This window comes from Crocodylus siamensis, chromosome 2 (genome assembly GCF_052110815.1).
Source record: "Crocodylus siamensis isolate JL-2025a chromosome 2, ASM5211081v1, whole genome shotgun sequence".
NCBI classification, from domain to species: Eukaryota; Metazoa; Chordata; order Crocodylia; family Crocodylidae; genus Crocodylus; species Crocodylus siamensis.
This window is the reverse complement of record NC_143396.1, coordinates 129,489,295-129,516,977: the sequence shown is the minus strand read 5'-3', so window position 1 is coordinate 129,516,977 and position 27,683 is coordinate 129,489,295. Positions and strand designations below refer to the sequence as shown.

General features: G+C 41.7%; 1 protein-coding gene across 11 annotated transcripts in view; it reads right to left on the bottom strand.

The window, feature by feature from the left end:
- EPHA5 (EPH receptor A5) overlaps window positions 1-27,683 on the bottom strand; it is a 369,517-nt gene that overhangs the window by 6,570 nt on the left and 335,264 nt on the right. For 10 of the 11 annotated variants that reach the window (XM_090036836.1, XM_090036837.1, XM_090036849.1 and 7 more), the window contains one exon: window positions 20,765-25,476. The exons of the other annotated variant lie outside the window; for it this stretch is intronic. In XM_090036836.1, the coding sequence (XP_089892962.1) occupies window positions 25,360-25,476 (117 nt within the window). In that variant the 3' untranslated portion in view covers window positions 20,765-25,359. Of the gene's footprint in view, window positions 1-20,764; window positions 25,477-27,683 lie in introns of those variants that run through there. 11 annotated transcript variants of the gene reach the window in all.

The window sequence follows — 27,683 nt, the reverse complement described above, 5'->3', positions numbered from 1 at the left end:
AACATTGATAAACATCAATTTTACCTCACATTCACAGACTTATGAAAAATATTCCATCATTAATAACTGAAATTTATAGCAAGGGAACATACCCACATGCCTAATTTCATGCAATCCTGAAAATTTAAATGGAAAAAAAAAAGAAATAAATGCTTTAAAAAATTGGTAATATCCATCAAAATTATTAAAAAATAAAAATTGAATACTGCCAAGCCTAATCCATCTGAAACAGGAGAGGTGAAATCTGAACCAGTCAGGTGATACACTTAAGATGTGCTTGACCAGTTGATTGTATCTTATCTAGTATCCTGGCCACACATTCATGCAATTAATGATGTGATAAAAACAGAAAATGGGCACAACGTGAATGCACCATATATGTGGAATAACTTTGTAACTGGTTCCCATTGTGCCTTATATTGTAGGTGATCAGGCTGATCAGCTGATTGTCACTCACAGTCTGCAGAGTGCACAGGTCCCTTTGCTCTGGTACATTCCTGAGGCTGAGAGTGCCAGTCACCTGATGGGCACTTCCAGCCTTGGGAGTATACAACAGCCCCTGATTTCAGTGTACCCACAAGGCTGGGAGCACCAGTCTGACTGTCAAGGGCTCCGATTAATTCCTTGGTTGGGAATGCCCATCAGCTGACTAGCACTCCCAGGGTGCATCTACATGTGCATTAATGCACCTCTTCTAATGTGAAGTACTAAATTAATGCGCATTTGGCTGAGCTAATGCACAGTAGCACATTTGCATACTGTTTTGGTGACAATGCACAGTAGACTATTTTACCGTGCATTAGTGTAATACCACAGTGTTGTGTGTTGCTTTAATGCGTAGTGAAATAGTCTACAGTACATTAAAGTGCACGTGCAAATGCGTCCCCAGAGTCCTTAGCTGTCAGATTGGCACTCCCCATCTTGGGGGTGCACTGCGGGCCAGGACTTCCTATGTGATCCCAGGGCTGGGAGCACCAAGCAGATAATTGGCACTTCAAGCCAGCACACCAAGCACCTGGCTTGCTAACTGCTGGTGCAAGGGGAACCTTGGATCTTAATCCTGAGCTCCCCTGCACCTGCAATAGGGCACAATTGGGACCCAGTCCCTAGTCCCACAATCAACTCTTCTGCTATGCACGTGCAGGAGGATAGGAGGCACAATTGTTGGGATCATGGAGCAGATCCTATCCCACCTTTACTTAAGCATCTACCAGGGGCCTGAACCCTACTTCTGCAAAAGCGTATTTAATAGGCTAGAACTTACCTGAGATAACTAATAAAGGAAGACTAATTACAAAAAAGAAATATAGTCCCACTAAAATACAAGGGGAAACCCCACTAGTATAGTGGCACAGAGAACAAGGTCCAGTTATTTTGTGTATTGTGCGAAAGTGTAAGGAGTATGATGATATTCGAGTCACTTCCATGGGTGGCTAAAATCATCTCTCTGTGCTAAAGTCAAGGAAGAAGTAGTAAAGTGATAGATGTGATCCTGTATAGCTGTGTGGAGATGCTGGAAAGGCTTTCTAACACACACCTCTTCTTCAGGTCAGTTTGTGTCCAAAAGCTTGTCCACCGTCTCTCCCAACTATACAGATAATCCAATAAAAGATATTACAAAAAAGCTCTCGCATCTTATACATTTGCTGAACCATCACAGCTACAACACTTTAACCCTATAATAATAAAGTCCATCATGGTCCTCTTCTTGAAAGAGAAAGGCTTCTGTTAATTAGCACCCAGAAAGGACCATAACAGCTTACTGACAGGTGGGAAGAAAGCAGATTTCTAACAAAGAACAAGATAACTTCATCTCTTTGCTTAATGTCATTTGCTAGGAGGGAGATGAATATGAGCTAGCTGTGAAGAGAAACTTCCCTGTCTTCAGGGTGCTTCCCAGGTAACAAACCATTTCAGCTGAATGGTGGTAATCAGGGGCACACCAGCCCTTCAGTCAATTTGCATCCGGATCTAACATCCATTAACATTGCCAATGAAAAGCGCTACATGGCTGCAATTGAAAAGAAGTATTTCCCCGCTGTTTTGTTGTATTGTTGCTTATGATAGCAGCAGCAGCCTTGTTCCAATTAGCTAACAGATTTGCTCACCTGAAAGAATTCAGGACAAACTTTTCTAAAGCAGCAGTTCAGCCGGTTTTGACTAAAAGCTACCATTTGCAACAATCTTGCTATTATGACTATTTGTAATGAAGTTGCATCTACAAGTCCTATTTGAGACCAAGGCTCCATGGTGCTGGGTTCTGTGTATCCACATGGTAAGAGGCAGTACCTACCCACACAGATCTTATTTTACAATCTTAATAAGAAAGCCAGTTAATGGTATAGGGGAGGAAAGGGGGGAACTATTACTCCTTTGCAGGAGGAAAACAAGTGCCATTTCACTCAGTGGAAAAGTTACTGCTGGCTTCAGTGTTGCCAGGATTTCACCTGAATACAACAGCTGTGGTGAAAGAGCATTTTGGAACCTGGACTTTGTAGCTGGACAAAGATGACACAGGATGTTTATGTAAGAACTAGAAATTGAACCCATCTCTTCAATGTCCTTGTTCCTCAACCTCAACATTATTTCAGCTTGTCGTATTTATGGCTCCCCAAGATGAATGGATACAGCTTGCTCTGATCTAGAGACATCAGGGTGATTTTTTTTTTATATAAGCTACAGCTGGATGCCTAGGACCAGAATTTGACCACTGGTATGTGGAACATATTTGAAGTGGCGCTAGCTGCTGCTTAGCTCAACTATTGTCCTCAGTTTTTGCAGGGCCTTACTGGCAATACTGGAGATTAGAGGCTCAGCACCACCACACATTTTAATTATAAATATGGTTTGAAGGAAACACAAACAAACAGAAGCCACTGTTACCACAAAGTTGGCTTTACCAGATTAAAACAACTCCCAAAGAGTTCACATACAATAGGTTCTTTTTTATGAGGCCTCTTCTCTGTTTTGCCTTTGATGGGTGGTAGATGACTGGGATTCATGGCAAGGATCCTGTTTTTTTTAGGCCATATACTAGCCCGTGAAACTATCCTTTTGCCACTGACCAGAATATCCTTTGATGAATAAGGAAAAGGCCCCAGGAATATGTACTTCGCTCAAGCAATACTTCTATTTCAGCCTGTGTCAGAGGTAAAATGCCAGGAGGAGACTTCTCTGGGCTGAATATTTCCCAGCAACAATAAATTATTCCAGAGTCCCAGCACCTAAACATACTAGTTAATGCTCTCTGGCCTGATTAATAGCCGTAACCCATCTTTCGATGTAATGGCTGGGGCTCATTTGCTCTGCAAAACCTTTGAGGGCTGGGTTTCAATTCCTCTTACCTTGACCACTTGTTCCTTTATCACAGGGCTAACCTGGGTCTCCCCAGCAAGCCCAGCTGTTTGCTGCATCTAACTACTCCAGCCTAGCTTCCAACTGAGGCCATCTGCTCCTTTTTTCAGCACACCAGCCAACCTCAAAGCACTGACTTACTTCACCCCTCCTCCTGAAGCCCAGCTAACTGGCCCAGAGTGGCTGAAATGATCTCCAGCCACCCTCCCCTCTTCGTTTTGTAGTAAGAACTGTTCTCTCAATGAAACTCAAGAGACCAACAATAAATCCTTTGTTTCTTTTGAAAGTGATAGTTTTCCTCTCCACTGAAAGTGTACTGGCCTGTTAGACATGGGGTTGTCAACCAGGAGTACGCGTACCCACAAGGGTACTTAGAAAGGACATAGTAGGTATGTGCAGGTAGGCAGGTGGGAGAGGATAGGGTGCACCCTGGGGCACAGCAGAAGCGTCCCCCCGGTGTCTTCCCATGCTTACCAAAGGGAGAGGTACGCCGGGTGCCACTAGCCTCATGAGGTACATCATGGTGCCTCCCCCCAGCCTGAGCTTGCAAGCCCTGCGTCCCCCAGCTGGCCAGCAACTGTGCGTGCGGCCTGCAGAGGGGCACATTTGTCTTCATCCCCACAGTCCTGCTCCTGGGAGTGGGCACAGAAACACACTCCCTTCCCCTACCCCCGCATTCTCAATCTGCCACCACAACCTCTTCCCTCTCCCCCGCCCTGTCCCTTCCCCGCACACACACTTACCTGCTGGTGTGTGTGTGTGTACCTGCTTCTCTGTGTGTCTGTCTGCATGTCTGTATCTGTGTCTGCATGTGTGTGTCTGTGTGTGTATCTATGTCTTTGTGTCTGTCTGTCACCTGCCTGCCCAGCTACAGCAGGAACATGGTGTCATGTGGCTCTTGGGTCAGCAGGGTGCAGAGTCCAGCCTGCAGCAGCAGCTGCCTCCACCCCGTGCACATATCTGTGGGGCACATGCCCCCCGGACCTCCATTAGGGTGTGTGCAGCAGCAGGAACTGTCCCCCTCCTTCCCACACCTCTTGGATGAACTGCTCTCATAGCTCCTCCCACACTCTGCCCTGGCTGGGCATCACCTGCCCCTGCCCCTGCCCTAGCCCCACTCCCTCCCTCCCTTACCACAGGGGCCTCAATCTGCCCCTCCCCTTAAAACCAAGAAAAAATATAAAGGGGTACATGAGCTGAAACTCTGAGGCAGAAGGGGTTCAGTTGTTAAAAAAGGATGAAAACCCCAGTGTTAGAGAACCTCCTGTCCCCACCCCTACCAATAGGAAACAGCCATAGTAGGAACTTGAGACAAGTTTCTCATTTGGACCCTGCCACTCAGATCCAATTATGGCTCTTTTTTTTTTTGCAGGGGGGCATAAAAGTTATGCCCCCTTATACCTTATACCGTGTCTTCTGCTTCAGGAGCAAAATTGCAGAAGTCTGGAATCAATGAACAGTGTGTTGGCTGAGTGCAGGGGCAGACCACATTAGTAGCAGACTTTTTTTTTCAGTCAAGAAATCAGGCAAGCCATACAATCTCTGAAGAGGAACATTGACTTCCTGGGCAGGCAGCTTACTTGCTTTCTTCTTCAGTATTGATTTTCTTCAGGCCGTTATGAAAGTAAACTATGCTCAAACCAGCTTCCTAAAAATGCCATTCATTTTTAAAACAGAAACTCCATTTGAATTAACTTGTATTAACAGCAAAATTTGGTGCATAACCACTGACAACACTTCAGAGACTTTATTTTGGCATGATTACTTACTAATTATTTTTATTACATTGGCACCCAGAGGTCCCCATTGAGATCAAGGTCCCCTTGCATTTGGCACTGTACAAGTGCATTCTCTTAGACAATTCCTGTCTGAAATATTACAATCTAAATACATGACGGACAAAAGATGAAGAAGCAGACCTACAGAGGAAGTAAATGACTTATTATGCCTTAAACATTAAGAAATTAGTAGAGAAACTAGGTTTCTTAAATGCTACATCTTGGCCATGTCTACACAAGATGCTACCTGTTCAGTAGCTCGTTACTACAGCACAGTAGTGTTGTGTGCACAATAATAACAAGGTACTGCACAGTAATAATGAGCTACTGTGCAGTCAGGATCACCAGGAAGTCATGCAGGGATGTTACTGTGCAGGAACCAGCGTTACTGCAGTCATTTAGTACTTGGGTAGGCAGAATGATATATTAAAAGTAATATTGCAAAATGTTTAGACAAATAGTTTTAACAATATGGTAGTGTTGTAAAATATGTATTGTTAGGTGGTAAAGCAAATTTTGCTTATGAATGCTTATGCTAAGCCAGCCATTTGCTTATGCTAAGTAACCATCTTAACTGTGTCAACCATTTCTGAGAAAAAGCAGCGAGTCTGTGTAAGTCTGTGTGTAGTGAATGAAGTGAAGCTTTAGGAATATGGAAGATGGTACAACATGGGACTGAAAAACAGATTGGAACGTGAAAAACAACACAACTGGTAATAGAATCCAAGATGAACATATGCAAAAATATGAATGTTGATTGGTGAAGAAGCCCCCAGAAGCTTCCAGGTTTTGGTCAAAGTCCACCCATTGACCAAAGAGGAGAAGTCAAGGTCTTAGACATGTGCTCATAGCAAAAAGACATGTAAATGAATGAAATACATATGCTAATGAAACAAACAGTAAACAGAGGTGGAGCTTAAAAGAGGAGGAGAGCTGGGCGGAACAGAGGAGGAGTGAGGGTGGAATAAGTGATAATGAGCATGAACTAAGGTGTATAAAATGTGAAAAGAACTATTGTTCATTGCAGGTCCCCAGTTTGTTGTTTTTTTGGGACCTTTATCCGAAGCTGTCTCCATTCTGAATAAAGCTGTTGCGAGCAATGTGTGCTGGTGTTTGCTCCCTGCTTGCTCTGGCTAATGAGTAACAGGATCCACGAGCAATTGGACTGTCATTTCCCTAGTCATTGGGCACCGCATGAAGTTGGGGTCTAACACATACTAGGCAATTTCCCCCCTTTTTCCTTGTTCTTCTTCCTTTTTTATCTTGCCCAAGGTTAATCTTCCCTATTTTATCCACATTTATTTTTTGTTAAAAGCAATTCCATCAGTGCCTTCTAAATCTGTCATTTTTGGATACTCATGGAGTCTGATTTGCACTGAACTTCTAACCGAGACCTGACTGTCAAACGCACCGTGCTCCCACTGAGGTACCGAAATAAATGGTTGAGTTCTCAGTATTTGGGAAAGTTTAACAGATTGAGTCCAGTGTTGAGACCTTTATTTAAATTTTGAATTGGGACCGAGCTCTTCTAGCTACCTGTAAATGCTATTCATTTGAAAATGTTGCCCTAGATGGGGTGACATATCATCTACCGGCAATCCTGGAAGGTGTTGGGTAAACAGTTCTGAAAATATTGTACTTGATATTGAGAAATCATAGTTTTGGTTCCATAATGTTTCATGAGTATGCAGAGAAGGTGTTGGAAAAGGAAATTAGTGGAGTGGGAAAGTCTACTTATTTCATTTCATCTTTCTTCCATTTAAGTGAAAGAAGAAGCATAGAAGCAGTGTGCAGCAGTGCGAACATATTCAAATACAAATCAGAACCTTCCAAATTATTTCTCCTGTCTCACAAAAAAGGTGAAATGAAAATAATTTTCTCCCAGCATCTTGAGTTTTGCATAGAAGAAATATGTATTTGCTCAGCAGGCTTCGAGAACGGTTGGTTTTGTGGAAGAGGGAGGAAAGTATCTGAATGCTCTGTAATTAGAGCTTGATTCTGATCCCAATCATGTCAACAGGAAAAAAAAAACCCTTCCCATTAATTCTAATGTTGCTAGATCAAGACTTTACAGAGCATCTTTTAAGTGAGACCACATTCCCAGGCACATTACAGATATTAACCCTGTGTGAAATAGGCCTCATAAAACAGCTTTGAGGCTGATAAGTGCTATTGTAATTAGCATCATATAAGCAAGATGCAGGAGAGCAGATTATGCTCTTTGATACAAATCCTTTGCATTTGTTGGAGTCACACCAAATTTACACCTCTTCAACTAACAGAATAATTTAGTATGAAGGGCTAAACCCCTCAGTGTGTATGAGGTCTCGCATTATGGGCATTCAGAAATGTAGAAAGTGTTTTCCCATGCAACGGGCTTCCCCATTTTGTGTAGAGTCTGCTTTAGCTCTTCCCTCAGCCTCTGGCATACAAACAAGTGTAGGAGTAAGCTGAGCACAAGGACAGAAGTAAAAGGGGGTGCCAGGACTGGGAGTGAACACATCCCTTTCCTGCCTTGGGGAAGTGACAAGTTCTCTGATAATCAAGACTGAGGAGTTTTAGCATCCATTTTTTTTCAAATGGGCTGCCTGCAGCTACAATGTGCACATCTCTATTTTCCCGTGTGATTTTTCTGAATGATGCATGCCTGCTTCAGTGGTTAGTTGGCTGAGTAGCAAGGAAAACATGAGAGATGGACATGGGCTATAAATACCTGCTCTAATATCCAGCATTGCTATTCAGTAGGGCATGCTTGTATTCAGTGGCAGATGCAAGTTATCTGACAAGGCTCATTGGATAACCCTTTTCAGGGCAAGATCAGCATAGTGAGCCATCCACTGGGATGACATGAAAAAGCATTAGAATAGTAGCCTCTTCTCTGTTTCCTATAATAATACATTATAAGCAGGGGCTGCTGGTTTTACTGTAACTGTCAGACTAGGACTTCCCTGATCCAGCTCGTCTATTTTCACCTCTGTCTGAAGATACAATCCAACAGAAAGGGCTCCAGTGATTAAATGGAGCTAGATCAAGACCAAAATATAGTTCTAGTTCAGTGGTTCTCAAACTGTATAGACTCAAGGTACTCATCCCACCACTCCTTAGACTGAAGGTACCCCTCAGGAAATTCAAGTTCTCAGATTTCCCTTTTTTTAAAACTAAGGACAAATAATAGAGAATCTTTCAGTTGCAAAGAACTCAGCAAGATCACAAAAGGTCAGAATATTTTTAACACTAAGGATTCCTATTTCAAATAGCTGTTTTTTTCTTGTGAATCACATTTGCACACCTAATAGTACTATCATTTCATTGCACCCCAGGGTGGCACCATGGTACCTTGGTTAAGAATCACTGTTCCAGTAGGCTAATATAATATCCATTTTAATTTGTTAAAAAGAACTTGGATCTTGAGGATTTGTTCTGCCTTTTTTGTGAAATAGAATGTAAGAATCTGAAGAAATACATGGATGTATATTGCCAGGTTCATGCAATTGCTATGATATTCCTACTGGGCTCTGAAACACTTCCTAATTTTGTTTCCTATAAGCTGTGGGTGATCTTAAAATCATCAAGTTGGTCAATGCAACCATTTAGGGAAGAATAGGCTGAATGTTGAAAAACTAGCTGCCAATATACCCATGCCAGGAGGCATATGACAGAACAGGTAAAAGCTTTTGCTAGTATTTCACAACTTCAAGCCCTGTCCTTGACTTGTGCTGGAAGCTGCCTTCAGCTGACCTACCTGCAAACAGTCCTTCATGCTGGGAAGTCAAAGGCAGTTAGATGTGACACTGCTGTTGGCTGGTGTGACTTAACCCAATGGGCTCTCTAGACTGAGGAAGACTTTGGCCTTTTCCTTGAACACAGTGTTTTATTTGGGCCCAATACGGTAGAGGGGGATGGATTATCCCACATGTACCTACTGTAGGTTTCTTGCTTCTTCCTCTGAAACATCTGGTGCTGAGCACTGGTGATGACAGCATTCTTAACAACATGAATGGAAGATCTAATCCCATCTGACAATTCCTATGTTCCTATGACCAAAACTGTGTACTGGCTTCTACAGGGGTTCAGCATGTTTCATTTTTATGTTATAATTGGTCCTGAAATTTCTGTGTGAGTAGTTCTCCCTGCCTGCCTTTGCTATAGAGCAGATGAAGAAATTTTATGTCAAAGTGGTACGGAACACACAGTAACTTTAGCTTGTGTCAGTACTTCAGGTAAAAGGAGCCAGGAAATGGAACTGCTTTCTTTTTTCTCTTTGCTGTGTCTTGAGGCAGCACTACCAGTTTTAAAATACATTTAAGAAGCTGAAAAGGGCAGGGAAACTCCTAAGACAATTCAGAGTATCTTTTTCTTCCAGTACTGCAATTTTAGTTTGCTGTTTTCTAATGTATAATTATATGTATCTTGCACAATTTATAATGCTCTTAAGAATGATAAGTGGTAGGGGTCAGTTTTGCAAACATTAATTCCCAGTTTACCATTGTGACTAGCTTTTCTGAGATCAATGAAATTTAGCATTGGAGTTGCAGAAGTGTTCAGCTATGGCCTAACTCCACATCCATTATAATCGATGGAAGTTTTTTATGCTTGGGCCCTGATAAAACAAGCTGCTTAACTTTAAACCCATGAATCAGTTTCCATTAACAGAATAGGATTTCTTATGTGCGTGAGGTTCAGAACATAGTAAAATGTTTTTCAGGACTGAGGGTTTAGATGCAGTTGAAATACAAGTTAAAAGTCATATTTTTGCAATCAACATTTAAACTAAAATAGAATACACCAGCTCCAAAAATAATCATGCCATTTCTTTCTGTCACAGATATATTTACCTCATTGTCTTCAGTGCCCATACACATTAAGAAAAATTGTGGACCTAGATATACTATTTTTACAATTATTACTACTATTTCAAGTGCAACTTGTAGTTCCAGACAGGGATCTGGAGCCCAGAGTCCTAGATGCTGTACAAGCACGGAGGAAGAGCTTACACGCTGAATATACTTTCTCTTTCAAAGTTATTTTTCCCTTTCTTTGAAATTTTATTCATTTTTTTGCAGAAATATTTATTGAGGCTGTACGTGTCTTTTATAATTGCTATTTGCTATTTTTGCTGCTGAAATGGGAATTGACATATACAATTTTGACTTTTTTTCCCCTCCTCCAAAAATCTTTCTCTAGGTACATAAACAAACCAAATCAAAGATATAGAATAACAGGGGTGAGAGGTTGGAGAAAGTGTAAGAGCACTAAAACAAAATAAAACCCAAAATCAACATTTTGCAAATGATTGACTTCAATAATTAAATGATTCTGCGGCTCTAACCCTTATCTAGAAAAAAAGAATGTGAAAGCCATTTTTGAACAGCAAAAAAAGGCACTGTCCCAGGTACTGGAAATCCTGGCTGTGGCCTGTTATCCTCATTGACCAACAGAGACAGAACAGGGTATGAACCACAGTCCACATATGTGCACATGTGTAGTGGCATATGCATGCGCACACACACACACACACACAATGATATTGTGTATAACTCTTCCAATAATATATAATCAAGTTTTTTACCTGTAAGCCAGGAAAATGAAGAGGAAGGTCAAAGCCTTCAGGAACATTGTTGCTTGTCTCCTCTTGTGAGCTAGCTGCAGTACTTGCATCAGTGCTCCAACATATGCAGACTGCCCAAACATCATGGAGGAGATGTGTGCAAGAGCAGAATGCAGAGGTTGAGGGGTGCAATATGTTATGAATCTAGCAGCAGCCCTCAGAGACTTGTGAAGAGAAGGCATGTAAGGAATTTCCTTTCCAGATCATGGAGTAGCAGTAGGCTTTATGGTAGTTATTGTTTTCAGGGTGTTTTGCTGGTGGATATATTGCATAACTTGCACTGCTGAATCTGGCCCATTATGAAGCCTCATATCTAGCCATCCAGATATCAAACATGTTTATAAAACTCCTGTTTCCTTGGCATCTGAACACCTTGTACATCTATGTCATTGTAAAACCTCTGTGAGGTAAGGAAGTGCTGTTCTCAATTTATAGGTTGGTACCATGAGGGGTTGTCCACATGTCATCTGTGCTATGTACGGGACCAGAGCCAAGACATTCTCTTCAGTCAGTCACTCCTCTCCAATGATGGCCCCACCACAGAAATGAGGCAATGCAGCTGTTTTTAAGCATTTATTTGATGAAGAAATTGGGGAAGACACGATGTGATTGGAATAACAAAGACTTTGTGGAATAGTTCGCATGACCAGAGTATCTTCATGGATGGGTATAAATTGTTCAGGAAGGACAGGCAGGGGGAAAGAGGAGCAGGAGTTGCTTTTTATGTAAAAGAGCTTTATGATAACTCAGATGTACAGTATGAAAGCAGAGATAGGCCTGTTGAAAATCTGGGTTAGGGCCAGAGTGGAGAGCAACAAGGGTGATGTTGTGGTGGGTGTCTGCTATAAACCGTCAGACTAGGAGTGGACAAGACATTCTTCAATTAGCTAGCAGAAGTTTCCAGATCACAGGCTCTGGTTCTCATGGGGGATTTCAATCACCTGACATCTGTTGGGAGGGCAATACAGCAGCGTGCAGGCAATCTGGGAAGTTTTGGAGACTGGTGGGAACAACTTCCTGGTGTCAGTACCTATAAGTCCAACTAGGGGTTGTGTCCTTCTTACCTGCTGCTCATAAACAGGGGAGAATTGGTGGGGAACATGGAAATGGATGGCAACCTAGGCAGAAGCAACCTTGAGAAGATTGAGTTCAGGATCCTAAAGAAAGGAAGCAAGCAGAATAAGGACCCTGAACTTCAGAAAAGCAGACTTCAGCTCAGTCAGGGAACCACAGAGAGAGTCTAGCGAGTCTCTAGAGAGTCTGTAGAGCAGGATTCCCTGGGAGGCCAGTGTGAGAGGGAAAGGAGTCCAGGAGGGCTGGTTGTACTTTAAAGAAACCTTACTGAGAGCACAGGAATGAACCATCTCATTGTGCAGAAAGACTAGCATGTATGGCAGAAACCCGGTTTAGTTTAGCCGGGATCTCTTCAATGAGCTAAAACACAAAAAAGAAGCTTGGACAAACTACTAGAAAGAAGTATGAAATATTGCTCCGACATGCAGGGATGAAGTCAGAAAGGCCAAAGCACAATTGGAGTTGCAGCTAGCAAGGAATGTGAAGAGTAATAAGAAGGGTTTCTACAAGTATGTCAGTAACAAGAGGAGAATCAGGGAAGGTGTGGGTCCCTTACTGAATGGGGGAGGCAACCTAGTGACAGATGATGTGGAAAAGGCTGAAATATTAAATGCCTTTTTTACCTCAGTCTTCACAGGCAAGATCAGCACAGTTTGAGGAGGTGATTAGCAGCCAATAGTGGTGAAAGAACTGGTTAGGGACTATTTAAAAAAGCTGGACATGTACAAAGACCCATGCATCCAAGAGTACTGAGGGAGTTGGCTGATGTGACTGCAGAGCTGTTGGACATTATTTTTGAAAACTCACTGAGATCAGGAGAGGTTTATTGGAAAAGGGCAAGTACAGTGCTCATCTTTAAGAAAGGGAAGAAGGAGGATCCAGGGAACTACAGACCAGTCAGCCTCACCTCAGTCCCTGGAAAAATCATGGAGCAGATCCTCAAGGAATCCACTTCTAAGCACTTAGAGAAGAAGAAGGTGATTAGGAACAGTCAGCATGGATTCACCAAGAGCAAGTCAGGCCTGACCAACCTGATTGCCTTCTATGATGAGATGGCTGGTTCTGTGGATGCAGGGAGAACAGTGGATATAATACACCTTGACTTGAGCAAGGTTTTTGATGCATGCTCCCATTACATTATCACAAGCAAGTTAAGGAAGTAAGGCAGATAGAAAACTGACTGGATCATTGGGCTCAAAGGCTGAAAGTGTAGTAATCAATGGTGTGATGTCTAGCTGGCAGTCAGTATCAAGTGGAGCAAGTCTCTGGATGACACCAAGCTGGGAGGATAGTAGCTAGGCTGGAAGGTAGGGCTAGCATTCAGAGGGACCTAGACAAATTGGAGAATTGGACCAAGAGAAATCTCATGGAATTCAGTAAAGGCAAATGCACCTAGGGCAGAACAATCTCTCGCACTGGTACAGACTGGGGACTGACTGGCTGTGCAGCAGCTCTGCAGAAAAGGACCCGGAAGTTACAGTGGACAATAAGTTGAATATGAGCCAACAATGTGCCTTTGTTATGAATGTGGCTAACAGCATAATGGTCTGCATTAGTAGGTGTGTTGCCAGCAGACGGATGGCAATGATTATTCCCCTCTTTCTGGCACTAGTGAGGTCACATCTGGAGCACTATGTTCAGTTTTGTGCCCCTCACTACAGAAAAAAATGTGGACAATTTGGAGAGAGTCCAAGGGAGAGCAATAAAAATTGTTCAGGTGCTGGAGTACATGACTTATGAGGAGAAGGTGAGGGAACTGGGCTTATTTAGTGTGGAGAAGAGAAGAGGGGGATTTAATAGCAACCTTCAACTCCTTGAAGGGTGGTTCCAAAGAGGATGGAGCTAGACTGTTCTCAGTGGTGGCAGATGACAGAACAAGGAGCAATGATCCCAAGTTGCAGCAAGGGAAGTTTATGTTAGATATTAGGACAAAACTTTCTCACTAGGAGGATAGTAAAGCACTGGAACAGCCTACCCAGAGAGATTGTGGAATCTCCATGATTAGCAGTTTATAAAACCTAGGTAGAAAAAAACCTTGGACTAGATGACCTCCCAAGGTCTCTTCCAACCCTAATTTTCTGATTCTGTGAAGGGATTGTTAATGGCTTGCTTGTGGTGTAGTGATTAGAGTGCTGAATTAGGAACTGAAATAGACCCATGATCAAATCTACTCTGGATGAGATGGGCCCAGAACCTTCAAAGACCCAGGTGTGTACTTTAGCCACTGAGCATTTTGGATGAAAAAGACAGGAGGGCTGTGTTACTTGTATTTTGTTGCCAGTCAGCCTATCTACATAGTCATCCAGGCACAAAGGGGTACCTATTCAGGCACAGAATACACTTGGAGATGTATGTACCAATATGACCTGTAAACAACTAAAACATGGCCGCTTAGATGACCAAGAAAAAACAGAATGCCACTCTAAGTACATAAACTAGCTCAGTCATTTAGGCAATGGTCTACACACATGCAAATACACACATTTATACACATACTTACAACTCACACGCACACAATGTTATCTTGTGATTTGACACTCATATGTGATTTGAGTTCAAGTCTTTATATCCCACATCCAAGGTGAGTGCCCTGGATACCAAAGCATGCACAACCATAAGTTCTCTTTGCTGGTCGTTGTGTTTTTGGCTCCTCCAACTATTAGGAACTAGCTCTTTTTAGCTGCAGGGTACAACAGTCCTGTTGGTTGGTGACAGGACACAGATGGAGGGATTCTCTATCTTGCTATGGTTTGTGCTGTCATTCCCTGCTCTACTTGGAAATCTCCCTAGTCTCAACTCACCTGCCATGCCTTTCTGGAAAGAGTGATCTGGGAGGTTCCCTGCCTCTGCCCACAACAGAGACAGGGAGGAACCAGGTGAAAAAGTCTCACTACAACAGCAGGCCTTCCGGCATCCAGAAGTTCACTGTCTTATCTCAAATGTAGCTTCTCTAGGTCAGCCTTTGAATCTAGCCAGTTTTGGGCCTCCAAACTCTTTCTCAGTCCCAAAACCACTTCTGTGCTAGAACCCAGTCTTGGCTTTACCAAACATACCAGCTGGCCCTTTAGGTCATAGCAGCAGATCCTTGAACCCAGCCACCCAATTCAGGCTTCTGCCTTAGGGCTTTTGTGCCTTTTCCACGGATGGAAAGACATCATATAAATTGAGCACCCTGTTACACAGCCTCCTTGTTTCCCCTTATAGTCACTCTCAGTCTACTGGGTGCCCATCAAACAGGAATTTAAACTTAAATTAACTCCCATCTTGGGGTACACAGACATAGTCCAGGATTCAAAGTTTCACCCCTCGGGCTTCCTACTCAAACTAAAAAAACTCAATTGAAATGTATTCTTCCTCCAAAGCTACTTACTTAATCTGTCACAGCCTTCCTTCCTTCCTCTACAGGCAATCCATGCTTCTCTTCCTGTTTCTGCATTAGCCACGCTAGTGGGGAGCTTGCCACTGCTGTCTCTGTTGCCCCCTAAGCTCTTTTTCAGGCTCAAGCAGGCCCAAAGGTTTGAGCTGTAAAGGGGCCATGCTGGCTTTCCAGGCTTTTTCGTCCCTTCATCATAACAGGGGCTTGACTCCCCGGTACAGTTGGATCAAATTCTACTGCTAAGTGTTCCCCTGCATAGCTTAAGAATCTTCAGGACCTCTAGGACAAATCCTGAGACACTTGTTAGTTGTGCAGTGGCATCATCACCCAGACAGATTTGGGCACATTCACGAGAAGAAAATGAGGTGTCTCTTGAATTTAGGAAGTTATGGAGCTAGATGGTAACTAGTAGGCCTGTGTGAAGCAGCTAGTATTTGCTTCGGATTCAGGTTCAGCCAATCTGGGGGACAGAGATTTGGATTCAGTGATTCAAATCACTGTTCCAAATCCATTCAGCCAAATCTGATTCAAAGATTTGGTCACCGTTGAATTGGCTGAATCGCTGAATTGAACAGGCCCCATCCCCTGCCTGCTCTTCCAGCCCTGTCAATGACAGGGGAGTCAATGCTCCACCTGGTCCCAACGTCTCAGCACTTAAAAAAAAAAAAAAGGGCCCCACACTCACTGGCTCCTGCCAGGCTTGGAGTGGGGGCAATTCCAGCTGCCCCCCAGTGCCCTGCAGTGCATGGAGGGCTCTGCCACAAACAGAGCAGTAGCCAGTGAGTTTGGGGCTTTTTTTTTGTTTGTTTTTAAGTGCCGGGACACTGGGGCAGGTGGGTCACCCATGAACAGGGCTGGTAGACTGGGCAGGGATTGGGGGGTGCTCAGAGTGGCTGGGGGAGCAGGCAGGGGATGGGGCCTGGCAGGGGCCCCCCATACCTGCCCCCTGCTCCAGACATCCCCCCAACACACACACTTACTGACATAGAGTCCAGGTCCAGCTCCCTGTGGCAGTGAGTGGGGACTGCCCAAATTGCCAAATCTCTTATCTTTTTCTGAATTGAGGCTTTGGATCAATTTGGACCTTTTTACTTGTCTTCCAATTTGATTTGGATTCAATCTCCTCAAACTGAATCAGCAACCGAAGCTTTACACAGCACTAGTAACTAGGTAGTTTTCTAGAGATTATCAATGGCACCTAAATTTTGGATGCTGGATTTAAGCACCTAAAGAAGCTTATAAGTACCTTTGCAAATGGCATGTAAGTGCCATGCCCAAAACCACACAGGAAATCTGTATCAGGGCATGGATTTGAGCCTGTAGCCCTAACATGTTTGGCTAGCAATGGTGCATGAGCCTCCAAACATATGTGTTCTATTGCCCTAGATCTATTGCAGATAAGGACATGAACACAAAAAACTTAAAAATTGTTAACCTAAAACAATCTGCCATGCAGTGAGTATGTGGCAGATGGAGAAAATGAGGCATCTTTCTACAGAGGAACATAGGATTGAAAGGGCGCCTCTGGGCCATCAAATCTGGTCCTCTGAGTTTGTAGAGAATCACAAGCATGATGGATGGCAGGAATTCACATGTATGCTGTATACTTTCCCTGGACTAGCTAAGTAGCACTTTATCTTAAAAATAAGTATGGGCTTGAAACAAAGATTGCTGTTGACTTCAGTGGACTTCGGAACAGCCTCTATTAATTTTCCTAGATTAACTGGCAGTAGGTTGCTTCAAATCCCCAGGAGTATTCCTTAGTAACACAGTTCTACAGGTAAAGTGGTCACACCGTGTGGTACAGGTACTTCAGTTTCTGTGGCCAAGCAAACCTAGGGAGGGATACAACTAGCATCACACCTGTCTGCTTTTGACTATGCCAACACAACATCTCCCATTCTAGCTGCTCTCATTCTACTTCCATCAGGTCCAGAAATGAGGCAGTGAAGATGCTACGGGGCAGTGACCCCCATTCTCTCCCCCAGCAACTCTCAAGGGCTGGGTACCCAAGGAGGTTAGGGGGAGGAGGTTAGATCAAGTTAAAAATGGCCACCTGATCTAAGGTAAGTCTAGATGGGGAAAACAGAGTGGAGGGGTTGGGGGGGATCAGAGGGGCAAGGAGGTTCCAGTGAGGCACTGGGGCATCTCTGGGGGAATTGAGGGAGGGAAGTAGGGTTTTTGGGGAGAATGGGGGGAAATTAGAGGGCTAGTAAGGATCTGTGGATCAGGGAGGCAGGCAATGTCTGTAGGAGGGCATCAGGGGTATTGCGGGCAAGTTGATCCATGGGGGTTGCTGGGGTTCTGGAGAGTTTAGTGCAATCATGGGGTGTGTGGGGTCTGCGGATGGGGGGGGCACTCTCTCCCCCAGGACCAGGAGTTATTTTTATGCCCCCAACTCCTCCATGCCAGCCAACCAACCTGCCCCTCTCCCCACCAGGACTTAATTCCTCAGTTCTCAGCATCAGTAAATGCTGATAAAACTGGCACTAGGAGTGGGTTGCAGGATGGAGGGTTTGGTGGGCTGGGGGAGGGTCAGCTGGTTTGTGGTGAGGGGGGTTGTTTTTCTGAGGGTGGGGCGAGAGGCCGGGGCCTAAAAAGAGGCTGGTTCCAGGGGTATCACCAGCTGGGCTTTCCCAGCCCTAGGGCTGTGCTGGGAACTGTACAGAGGTTGAGGACAGTTAGATCAGCCTGATCTAAGTTAGATCACCTTGGAGGTAAGCTTAACTTAGAGCAGGTCAGACCAGTCTAAACTTCCTGGAGCTTCTGTACAGTTTGCACTTAGATTGACCTAGGGAAGTGTAAGGTCCATACCTGAGTGAACTAAGATCCAGTGGCAATTTTTAATGCAATCCAACGCCCCCAAACATCTGTATTCAGTCATGCACACCGCAAACAGCGCTCTCAAACATCACTGCATTTCCAGGTTTGGCATGTACAAACATAAGCTAACATGCCCAAGAACAGCCTGCCCTGTGAGTGCTGTGGATGTGGTGTAGACATATCCTTTCATCACCCAGACCTAAGGATCAGCTATCCATCTACAGCTGGTTCAAAAGTGAGCAGTCTTCAGTATAAGTCTGCAGTAGGGCATACATTTACAACTCTGGAGTTGTAACAAGATGCCTTAAGTGCACCATGTCTTTCGAAACACTACATATGGGAGTAATATAAATAACTTGATTGGTAGGTGGACATACAACACAGCATTGCCAACCCGAAACATTGCAATGCCATGAGACAAACTCCCCTTCCCCCCAAATTGGCTTAAAAATCATGAGTGAAAAAAACTGTGGAGGTTTTTTTTTTTTTATTTTCCTTCTGGTTTCTGATCATTTACGGTTCACCTGTTATTTTTCTCTTTAACCTGGAAGCACACTTTTATTTTAAATGGTAGCTGAGATTCTCAGGTAATTATAGGATTCCAGGAGCTGGAGCTTTGAGAAACACAACAAAAATTGTGAAACTTGAGAGAAAAATCATGAGCTAGCAAGTGTGAGAGCATGTGCTAAGGACAGTAATTTAGCATTTGGGGCCAAACTTTGGTACTTTAAATGGAAACAAAGTAACAACAGTGCAGGTGTGGTCCACAACTGGATGTAACTGTTATTCAAAGAATTTTATTTTTATGAAAAAATATAAAATTTCATATCTTACACTACAAAAACATGTACACAAACAAAATGCACACAGAGCATCAAAGGAAAGAAAAAAAGAAAGGAAATAAATACAGCAATGCTAAGCCTTCTATGAGTTAAAACTCTTACGCAGGGGATGGAGCTTAATGCCTATTTTGGCAGTGTTTAATACAAGAGCTCCCGACCCACCTGCCCTACGGGATTCAGAAGAATATATTAAAAAAGGATTTGAAACTAAATGTTACTCTCAGACTGCTATTAGGTATTTCACACACTTCTTAATATCTAATTGCAAAACTACAGCAGTCTAAGGATTCACAATTTCTTGACCACTGGGACCTCTACATTTTTATATTCAACACCGAATAGACACAACTTTTTCACCTTCATCATTTTTTTGTTAACATATAGAAGGAATAAATAAAGTTTACAGCTGATTATTTAATCAGTCTTCCTTTTTTATGATTAGATCACTTCTCCAAATGATAACCCAGTAATCCCTGGATGTCCTTCTAAACAAAAGCTGTGCTTAGAAAGACCTGTTGTTTCGTAGACTGAAAAAAAAGCATCATGAAAAGAATGTTTTATCTATCAGTATCTATCAGTCCCTTTGAAAAAAATTCTTACAATTAGCAGCAAAATGAACTGGAAAAAAAGTAATCTATGTAACCAGCTGGGTAACTGAGCTGGAAAAGCAAGCTGCTTTGAGTTACCCTAGGCATAAACTCCAAGAACAGCTAACAACTTAATTTTAATTACTGACTATCACCATTTTAACATAGCTAACAATTTATTTTTTCTTAAGTTTAAATATCTGGCACACAACTAGCAAGGACAGCTAACTAAAGTACTTAGCTTCTCCCCCCCTAAGTTTAGAATGAGCAAAATCAGAAAAATATTAATGTGACCTCATTCTACTGCATAACACTATGTACAATATCCCAACTCTAATACCTGATTTTAACCTATATATTTTTACTTGCTACCCTTTCTTGTATTACAATGAAAAACACCTTCCAAAGGTAAGTTTCTCTGCTTGTGCTTTGTAGGACATGCCATCTCAGCTGGAGGAAATTAAAGTACATAGGCCAAGGTTGGAGGCTGAAGTTTTAAAAGGGAAGACAGAAGTAAGTTCCAGAGCTGCCTTTGAAAAGTCCATCAAAAGAAAAAAATAAGAGATTAAAGTTAAGCCCCTAAATCCATACTTAGGTGCCTGAGAAGCTGTCTGCTTTTCCAAAGCACAGCTGTTCTCTCCCTAATGCCACCAGGACTCTTCGCTGCCCAAGAATTTGGAAAATTTGTCCAATTATTTAGGTGCCTAAATAGTGCCTAACCAGTAGTGCCTGACCTGAGGACCCATTTGTGTCTACTTAGCTACTTTTAGCTCCTTTTTTTTACTTGGGGTCTATTTTAAGCAGACTTGTAGCAACATAAGTGCTTGAGTTAAATACAAAATCTGATTTTATTCATTTGAAGATTTAAGAGGCACCCATCTATTTACAAATGCAATCTGGTTTAAGGGCTTTCCATTTACTACTAGTTAATCATAAAGATGTTCTGAAGGTTCATCTAATACACAGTACTTGATTACTCTATGGCAAGAAAATAATTCTTTCTTTAATGTGGCAAATCCAAAATCCACTTCATATGTATTTGAAAAACACAAATGGCAAAAATAATTTAGTTTTCAAAACCCATAAAAATGCTCCTTACATTTTGCACAGAGATCTAATAAACTCCATTAGTTAATGAGCGACTGAAGATAACAGACAGAAAAGAGAGAGGAGAACTTGTTGAAGATGCTAATCAAAATCTCTCTAAGTATAACTGACTGATGCAACTGGCAATTGAATGATTCTTCCGAGAAGAAACAAGCTACTGTTTGTATTTCTAAGGATTATTTTACAAAGTACTGGAGGCAGGGAGATACAAATAATCCCACAACGGTTCCACTGACAGATCTAATAATGTTATTTATTATTTGACAAATCTCCTTTATGTGCAGAAATTGTTATGCCTCAATTTTTCCTTTTTTTTAATCCCCTTTGTGGCCCACTGGCTGACAAAAATGAAACAATAGGACAGGAAATCACACCATCAAGATTTGTCAAACCTTTCGCTTCTGTTTTGCTGTCTCCCTGAGCATTACAAAAGCTCCCTGCACAATTCATCACTGGTTTGTTTGGGTTTTTTTTGTTTTTTTATTTCTCACCTTTATAGATGAGTTTGGTACTTTTCCTATTGGTGACATACTGGGAGCAAATGGATGCAGAGGGATAGGATCTGCTCACTTCTTTTTTGCTCAAATCTGATTTGTGTTCAAGGTTCCCCTTTCTTTCAAGACCTGCCCATATCTCAGTGAGGAGCAACTGGCAGTTTTAGAAGGAAGATGGGTTTTGGGTTTTAGGTGAATAATTTTACAAAGTGTGTTTGCAAGGAATTTTATGGTTTTAGGAGAAAACATCCTGCTGAAAGCAACAGACATTTATGCTCATAAATCTTTTAACTACAGCTGAAAAAAATCCTTATTTATTTTTAAGATATTTTTTGTATTAGAATCTGCATCAATGAGCTTTGAGGAAGTTTAGAAAAAGGGAAATTAAAAATACATAAATAAAAAAGCCTGCAGATATTTACTCCTGCATGAGTAAAATGAGAGACTTAATTCAAGCAACAGATTAGATACACTTTGGATCTCCTTTGCAAATGTGATAATGGGAAAATAAAATGGATTTTGCTGATAATATCTTTCAGAAAAAATGCTGCAGCTTTCTATCCAGCCCTCCATAAGGAACTAATATGAGGTTGAATAATGACAAATGCTCGATATCATTAGAGTACATTTTACAACACTGGCAATCAGGACTCATAGTAGAGATGATATCTTTTACTAGAACAACAAGATTTTTGCAAAAAAAAAAAAAGGTTTTACTAGTTTTTTTTTAATGACTTATTGTGAAGACCACAGCAAACTGGGTTGAATGAGGCCTTTCATTGTTTTCAAATATGACTTCAATGGGAGTTGGGTGCCTAATTCCTCTTGGCTCCTTTGAAAATGCTAGCCTCAGTAGTTTAGAGTGTGCCAATGGAAATCCAGTTCCAATCAAGAACTGAGTAGTGCAGTGGCATTCTATACATACAAGCTTTCATTAGTAGTCTATTCCATTGCATTTATCAAATCCAGCTCATATCTGTTTTTGTTCCTGAGCTATGCAGTGTCCAGTCTTTGCAACAAAGTGGGATATATCTATACCTGCAGTAGGTTCTCCATTTTGTATCATTTGTTAGATACCATGTGCTAAAACCAAGGTGAGGGGACTGGAGTGCTTTCCAGAGAGCTGCCCTGTCCAGTATATGAACACTTGATACACCGTTCAAGGACCAGTAAGGGGAAACCATTACAATGGTCATTTTCATAGATTTCATAGACATTAGGGCTGGAAGGGACCTCGGAAGATCATTGAGTCCAGCCCCCTGCCCAAAGGGCAGGAAGACAGCTGGGGTCATAGGATCCCAGCAAGATAAGCATCCAATTTTCTCTTGAAGGTGTTCAATGTAGGTGCTTGAGCCACCCCCGATGGCAGGCTGTTTGAGACCTTGGGGGCTCGGACAGTCAAGAAATTCTTCCTTATGTCCAGCCTGAAACGGTCTTGTAGTAGTTTCTGATGGTTCGACCTCGTCATCCCTTGGGGCGCTCCGGTGAACAAACGTTCCCCCAGATCCTGGTGGTCACCCTGATAAACTTATAGGTGGCCATCAGATCACCCCTGAGCCTGCGCTTTTCCAGGCTAAAGAGCCCCATGGCTCTCAGCCTGTCATTGTAAGGTCTGTTTTCCTGACCTCTGATCATGCGCATAGCTCTTCTCTGGACTCTCTTAAGCTTCTTGATTTAGATTATCAATTTTAGGTCTCTCAACACTGACCCACTATCTGTAGAACAATGATTTTTCAGCTAAGCCTTTGGAAAATGGAGACACAGATTTTACACATGAAGGATTTCTGCCCCCTGCACTGGAGGGCAAGCATTGGTGTAGAATCAAAGAGCTTTCAGAACTGAGAGGGCAGGGAAGACTGGGCCTGGCTTGAAATGCTATCACACCTTGGGCTTACAGAGATGAGATCCAACTAGGGGGAAGTTGTCTCAGGGATTCTTTTCTATTTTTCAAAGACCTGTGATTCTTGAATGCTTTCAAAAATAAAGTTTCTGTGGCTTATTTTTATTTCTTATGTCTGTGTTCCTTGCTTTAGTGGCATGTGTCCTCTCTAGGACTAACACAGAAACAAGTAAAATGTGCGTGATCTGAGAGACCATGTATGAAGCAGCTGGTGGGAGTCAGGTGTTCTGAGGTACTGGTTTCAAAGTCTAGGATAGCTTGGTGGTAGCATCCTGTATCCTGGGGAAAATGTGGTTAGATAAGAGGTCTGAGCCAGGGAGTATATCCTAGAGTCTCAGTTAGAAACAGTGGGTGCATCTACCTGTGCAGTTTAATGCACAGTAGCCTATTTTACTGTGCATTAATGTTTTACATAAAAAAGCATGTGATTATACCAATGCACAGTAAAATAGGCTACTGAGCATTAAGCGTCCCTTAAAAACCATGCACATTTGTTACTGCTCATTAAAGCAGCCTCATGCACTCACACTGGAGGTACACAATTAAATACGCATTAGAAAATACACATTAATGTACTTGTAAATGTGCCCAATGACTATATGCCACTTACATCCCATTCAGTTTTGTGGGATCCAGTGGTTGGCTCCACTTAGAACAGATTCTTGAGCATAGAGAAAAGTACTGGGTCAGAGTACACCATTCTTTTCTACCTGTTATTCTCAGTCCTTCCAGAATAAGTTTATGCTCAGAACACTGTGCTGCTCAAGAACTTTTCATAAGAACTCCAAAAATGAAATATTTCCATTCAGCCCACAAATAAAACCTATTAAATCAGAGTGTCTAATTAGGATTATAATTATAGTCTTAGGCTCCTATTTAACAAGGTCACTAAGCATAGCCATAATTTTAGGAATGTGGCTAGAGAGTTAGGAATATCCATAAGTTCCTGGTTGAATAAGGGTCTTAACTTTCAGTCACCATATGAAGCAACAAGATCAGAATGGGAGGAAGACTCTGGCCCTAATTATACTGTACCGGTCATTCTGGCACTAGCTCTCTATCCATGTTGTGTGGAAATGTTGTAATAAAAATATTCAGGAAGGATTAGCAGGGAGGAAAATCTCAATGCTGCACAGGAAGATTTAACTTCCTTAATATGAACTAAAGCAATTAAATCTCTTTGCAACTGGCTGGAAATGTACTCTTTGGTGTCCATGTGTCCGTTTCACTTGAAAAGGTATTTCCAGGGCCTCAGTAAAGGGAATTTGTGACAGTCGAGCAGGATGAATGGCTATAAGAAACAGGCTGTCAGAGACACCACTAAAAAGTTTCAAATGCCAAAGCAGATTTAATCCTATACATAGACTAGACTCTTACTGAGGGATCAGTTATAAGGGTAAATTTTCAAATGCACAAAGAGAAATGCAGTGCCAAATTATCACTGAAAGCCAATGAGAAGTTTAATGGGTAACTTCTATTTGTGTTTTTGAAAATTGTCCTCTTACTGTCCTCAGGTCTTACAGTGAAAAAAATAGGAGGATAGTCTTTTGTTTAAATGCACCCTTTCTATTTCATATATGCAATTAAAACTCCTGAAAGCTTTATGTGTTTCTAAAACTGAACAGCAGAAAAAATACAAGCAAAGGGGTAGCATAAAGAAGAAAACAAAAAAGGAAAGAAAAGAAAACCCCTAAAACAAATCTTGTACCCGAGTGTGTAGCAAACTGTACAGGATATATACATATTAATTATGTATTCATTTCACAGAAGAGCAAACTAAAAGTTACTTTATAACACAGAGGGAAAAAAATATACACCCTGTATTGTATTTGCCATTGAACAAGCAACATGTTTATACACTAGTCTCTATAACTTAATGCTGTGTAACAGCATTTTTTAATTTACAAAACAAAATATCTATCAAGAAATCATCTAATCATATTGCTCTTCAATACACTTCTGTAGACAATTAAGACTTGAAGTAAACTTCAGTAAACTGCAGCTTTTGTTAGCCCATACATGGCTATAAAACGTTTCCATTCAAGTAAGTCCTTGGAAGTATTAACATGTGCTGCCATATTTCAGTATATAAAGGTGCTATATATATTCCATGTACAGACAAAGTGTGGTGGGAAGGCTTTTTTGTTGCTGAAGCATAAGAAAATGGTTAACCTCATGTACAGTAGATCCATTTCCATGTTCCATGCACGTTATATTTACTTCATGAAAATGAAGACACAAATAGGAAGGAAAGGAAAAGTTTAGTCAAACACTGATTATAAATTACACGGCAGAGGCCAATGTCCTTCAGTTATATAAATCACTGATTCTTGTCCCCTCCCCCCCCTTTTTTTTGTTAAAATAAATCTCAGGGCTAGTTTACAAAGTGCAGGGTTGTTCACTTGAGGCAGTGACTTTATAACCGAGTTACAATGGAACCATCCCATTCACCAACTGGACCTTCATCTCTTGAAGGCTGTTCATTATCTTCTTCTGGTGACCAACAAGTGTCACGCCAAGCCGCCTCAAATCCCTGTATGAAGAAAGCACACATTGGTTCTATAGATTAATTCAGGCAGATCCCTGTATTTAATAACCCCTATGTACTGCAAACAAATAACTATACTAACACCCAGCTCTTGCCATCCAGGGATCTCAAAGTGCCTTGCAAATGTTGTGAGTACTATTATCCCACATTTTTGATTGATGGAGAAGTCACAGACCCAGAGTGAAGTGACTTGGCCAACAGTATTCACCAGTGGTAGTATGATGGCTAGAATCTAGAGTCCTAGCCATCAAGTGTCTAGTGCAACTGGCCACACTGCCAACATGCCCACTGTGCCAAAAGAGTTGAGCCTGAAACTATCACACATGAAAATTTCTACTAAAAAATAAATTCCATTCATGAAATCTTCAGTCAGTTTCCTTTCTCGCATCCAACAAGAGAGACTGATGTGCTTTTTTAGATGGGAGTGTAAGGAAATGTAACAAAACACCTCTTTCCTACTTTTATGAAGTAAAGCCAAGATACCAAAACCAGTTAGGTCCCTAAAGGGATTATTTTTAAAGTCACAAAGGGAAGATACCCCCTAAATCCCATCAAAAAGCAAAAGGCGTTCATTACATAACATCCATTTTTGCCTTTGAAATCCATAATTAGATACCTACAAAAAACAACTTTAGTTCCCAAAGTGCTAAGCATACAACATTACTGTTACTGATTTATGAGCTTAATTAAGAATTTAGGTGCCAAGTTTTGGCCTCTTAGTTTTGAAAATTGTTTGAACTTAAAACATCTGATTTTACCTACCCAGTAGTTTAAACCATTTCTTTCTCCTGCTGACAATCCTAACAGAATTTAGTGAAGGCTTCGAAAGAATGGCAAATACTTTTGGTTTAATTTCACATAAGACTGGAGATCTAAGCTTTACTCATTTTATCCAACAGCAAAACAGAAATGTGTGGTTGCAATGAGAATGCAGATGGTACTTCTTATCTAAGACATTTTGCTTTGTAAGTGAATTAGGAAAAATCCTAGAGGGCTCATTGATATCATAGGAATGATTAAATTCATTAGAGGATTGCAGTTCAGACTTTACCAGCCATCAGTCTGGCCAGAAATGCAGGTGATGAACTTTTGGGAGTGAAAAGTAATCTTACTTATGATTTACAAGACTACTGGCAGATAATTGATAAGAATAATTCTGTTGAATTAACTCTGCTTAATTCTTGGAAAGTCCACATACTATAAAGACATAAAGTAAAGCAGAATGTAGAATAAAAAATTTCTATTTTACCTAAAGGTAAATTGAATATAAAGGGTTATACCGTACCCCTTCTCTTTTTTATTTATTTATTTTTAATAGGACAAGTTGAACCACAATGTTTGGGAGGAAGGACCAGTTTATATCTTTCTGATATAAATTTATAAGATTTTAAATTTATATCAGAATTTGTATCAATACCTTATCAGTTTTCAATTGATATCTTTTCAATTTTCAACCTATCAGTCCATGGAGCAGTTTTCATAAGGGAAGTGTTATAATCTACATTCCCTATCTGTAAAGGACTCCAAGGTACTCAAGAGAGGAAACTGCACTAAAAGTAAATAAGACCTTAACTCCTAAGTCACTGAGGGCATTTATATACCTAGTCCAGGAGGTGTAGGGGGAGGGGGCATGCTTTAATTAAAGTGGTTCCAAAAGCCACTCTAATTATAAAGTGCCCAGAGTGTTACATGCATCAGTGTCCCCACTGAAAAATGGCAGTGGGGGTGCTTTAACTAAATCTTGTTGAATGAGCTTTAGTTAAAGCACCCCCATCACCATTTTTCAGTGTGGGGATGCTGATACACATGACACTGGAGTCTGCTGGAGCACAATAATTACCACGCTCCAGCAGAATTGATTAATCAAATCTGCTCCGACGAGCTGTCACTACCGCACATTGAAGCAGCCTCAGTGCACGTGCATTAGCACCTTTAGAATTTGTCACTACTGCTTCCATGGTGCTTCTGCTAAGAAGTGAAGTCCTGCCCATCTACTCCTGTTCCTTGTGTGTCAAACCAGTAAATGAGGCAGGGGGAGCTCACAATGACTGATCCCTCAGTCTGATGTACTTGCGAGTACTTACTTGCAGGGGTACTCCTGCATCAGCCTTATTTCTGTGTTTGGTGCATGGGAGGCTGGAGGAGAGGAGCTGTGCTGTGCTTTTTGGCAGCGCTCTCAAGTGGGCTACAGA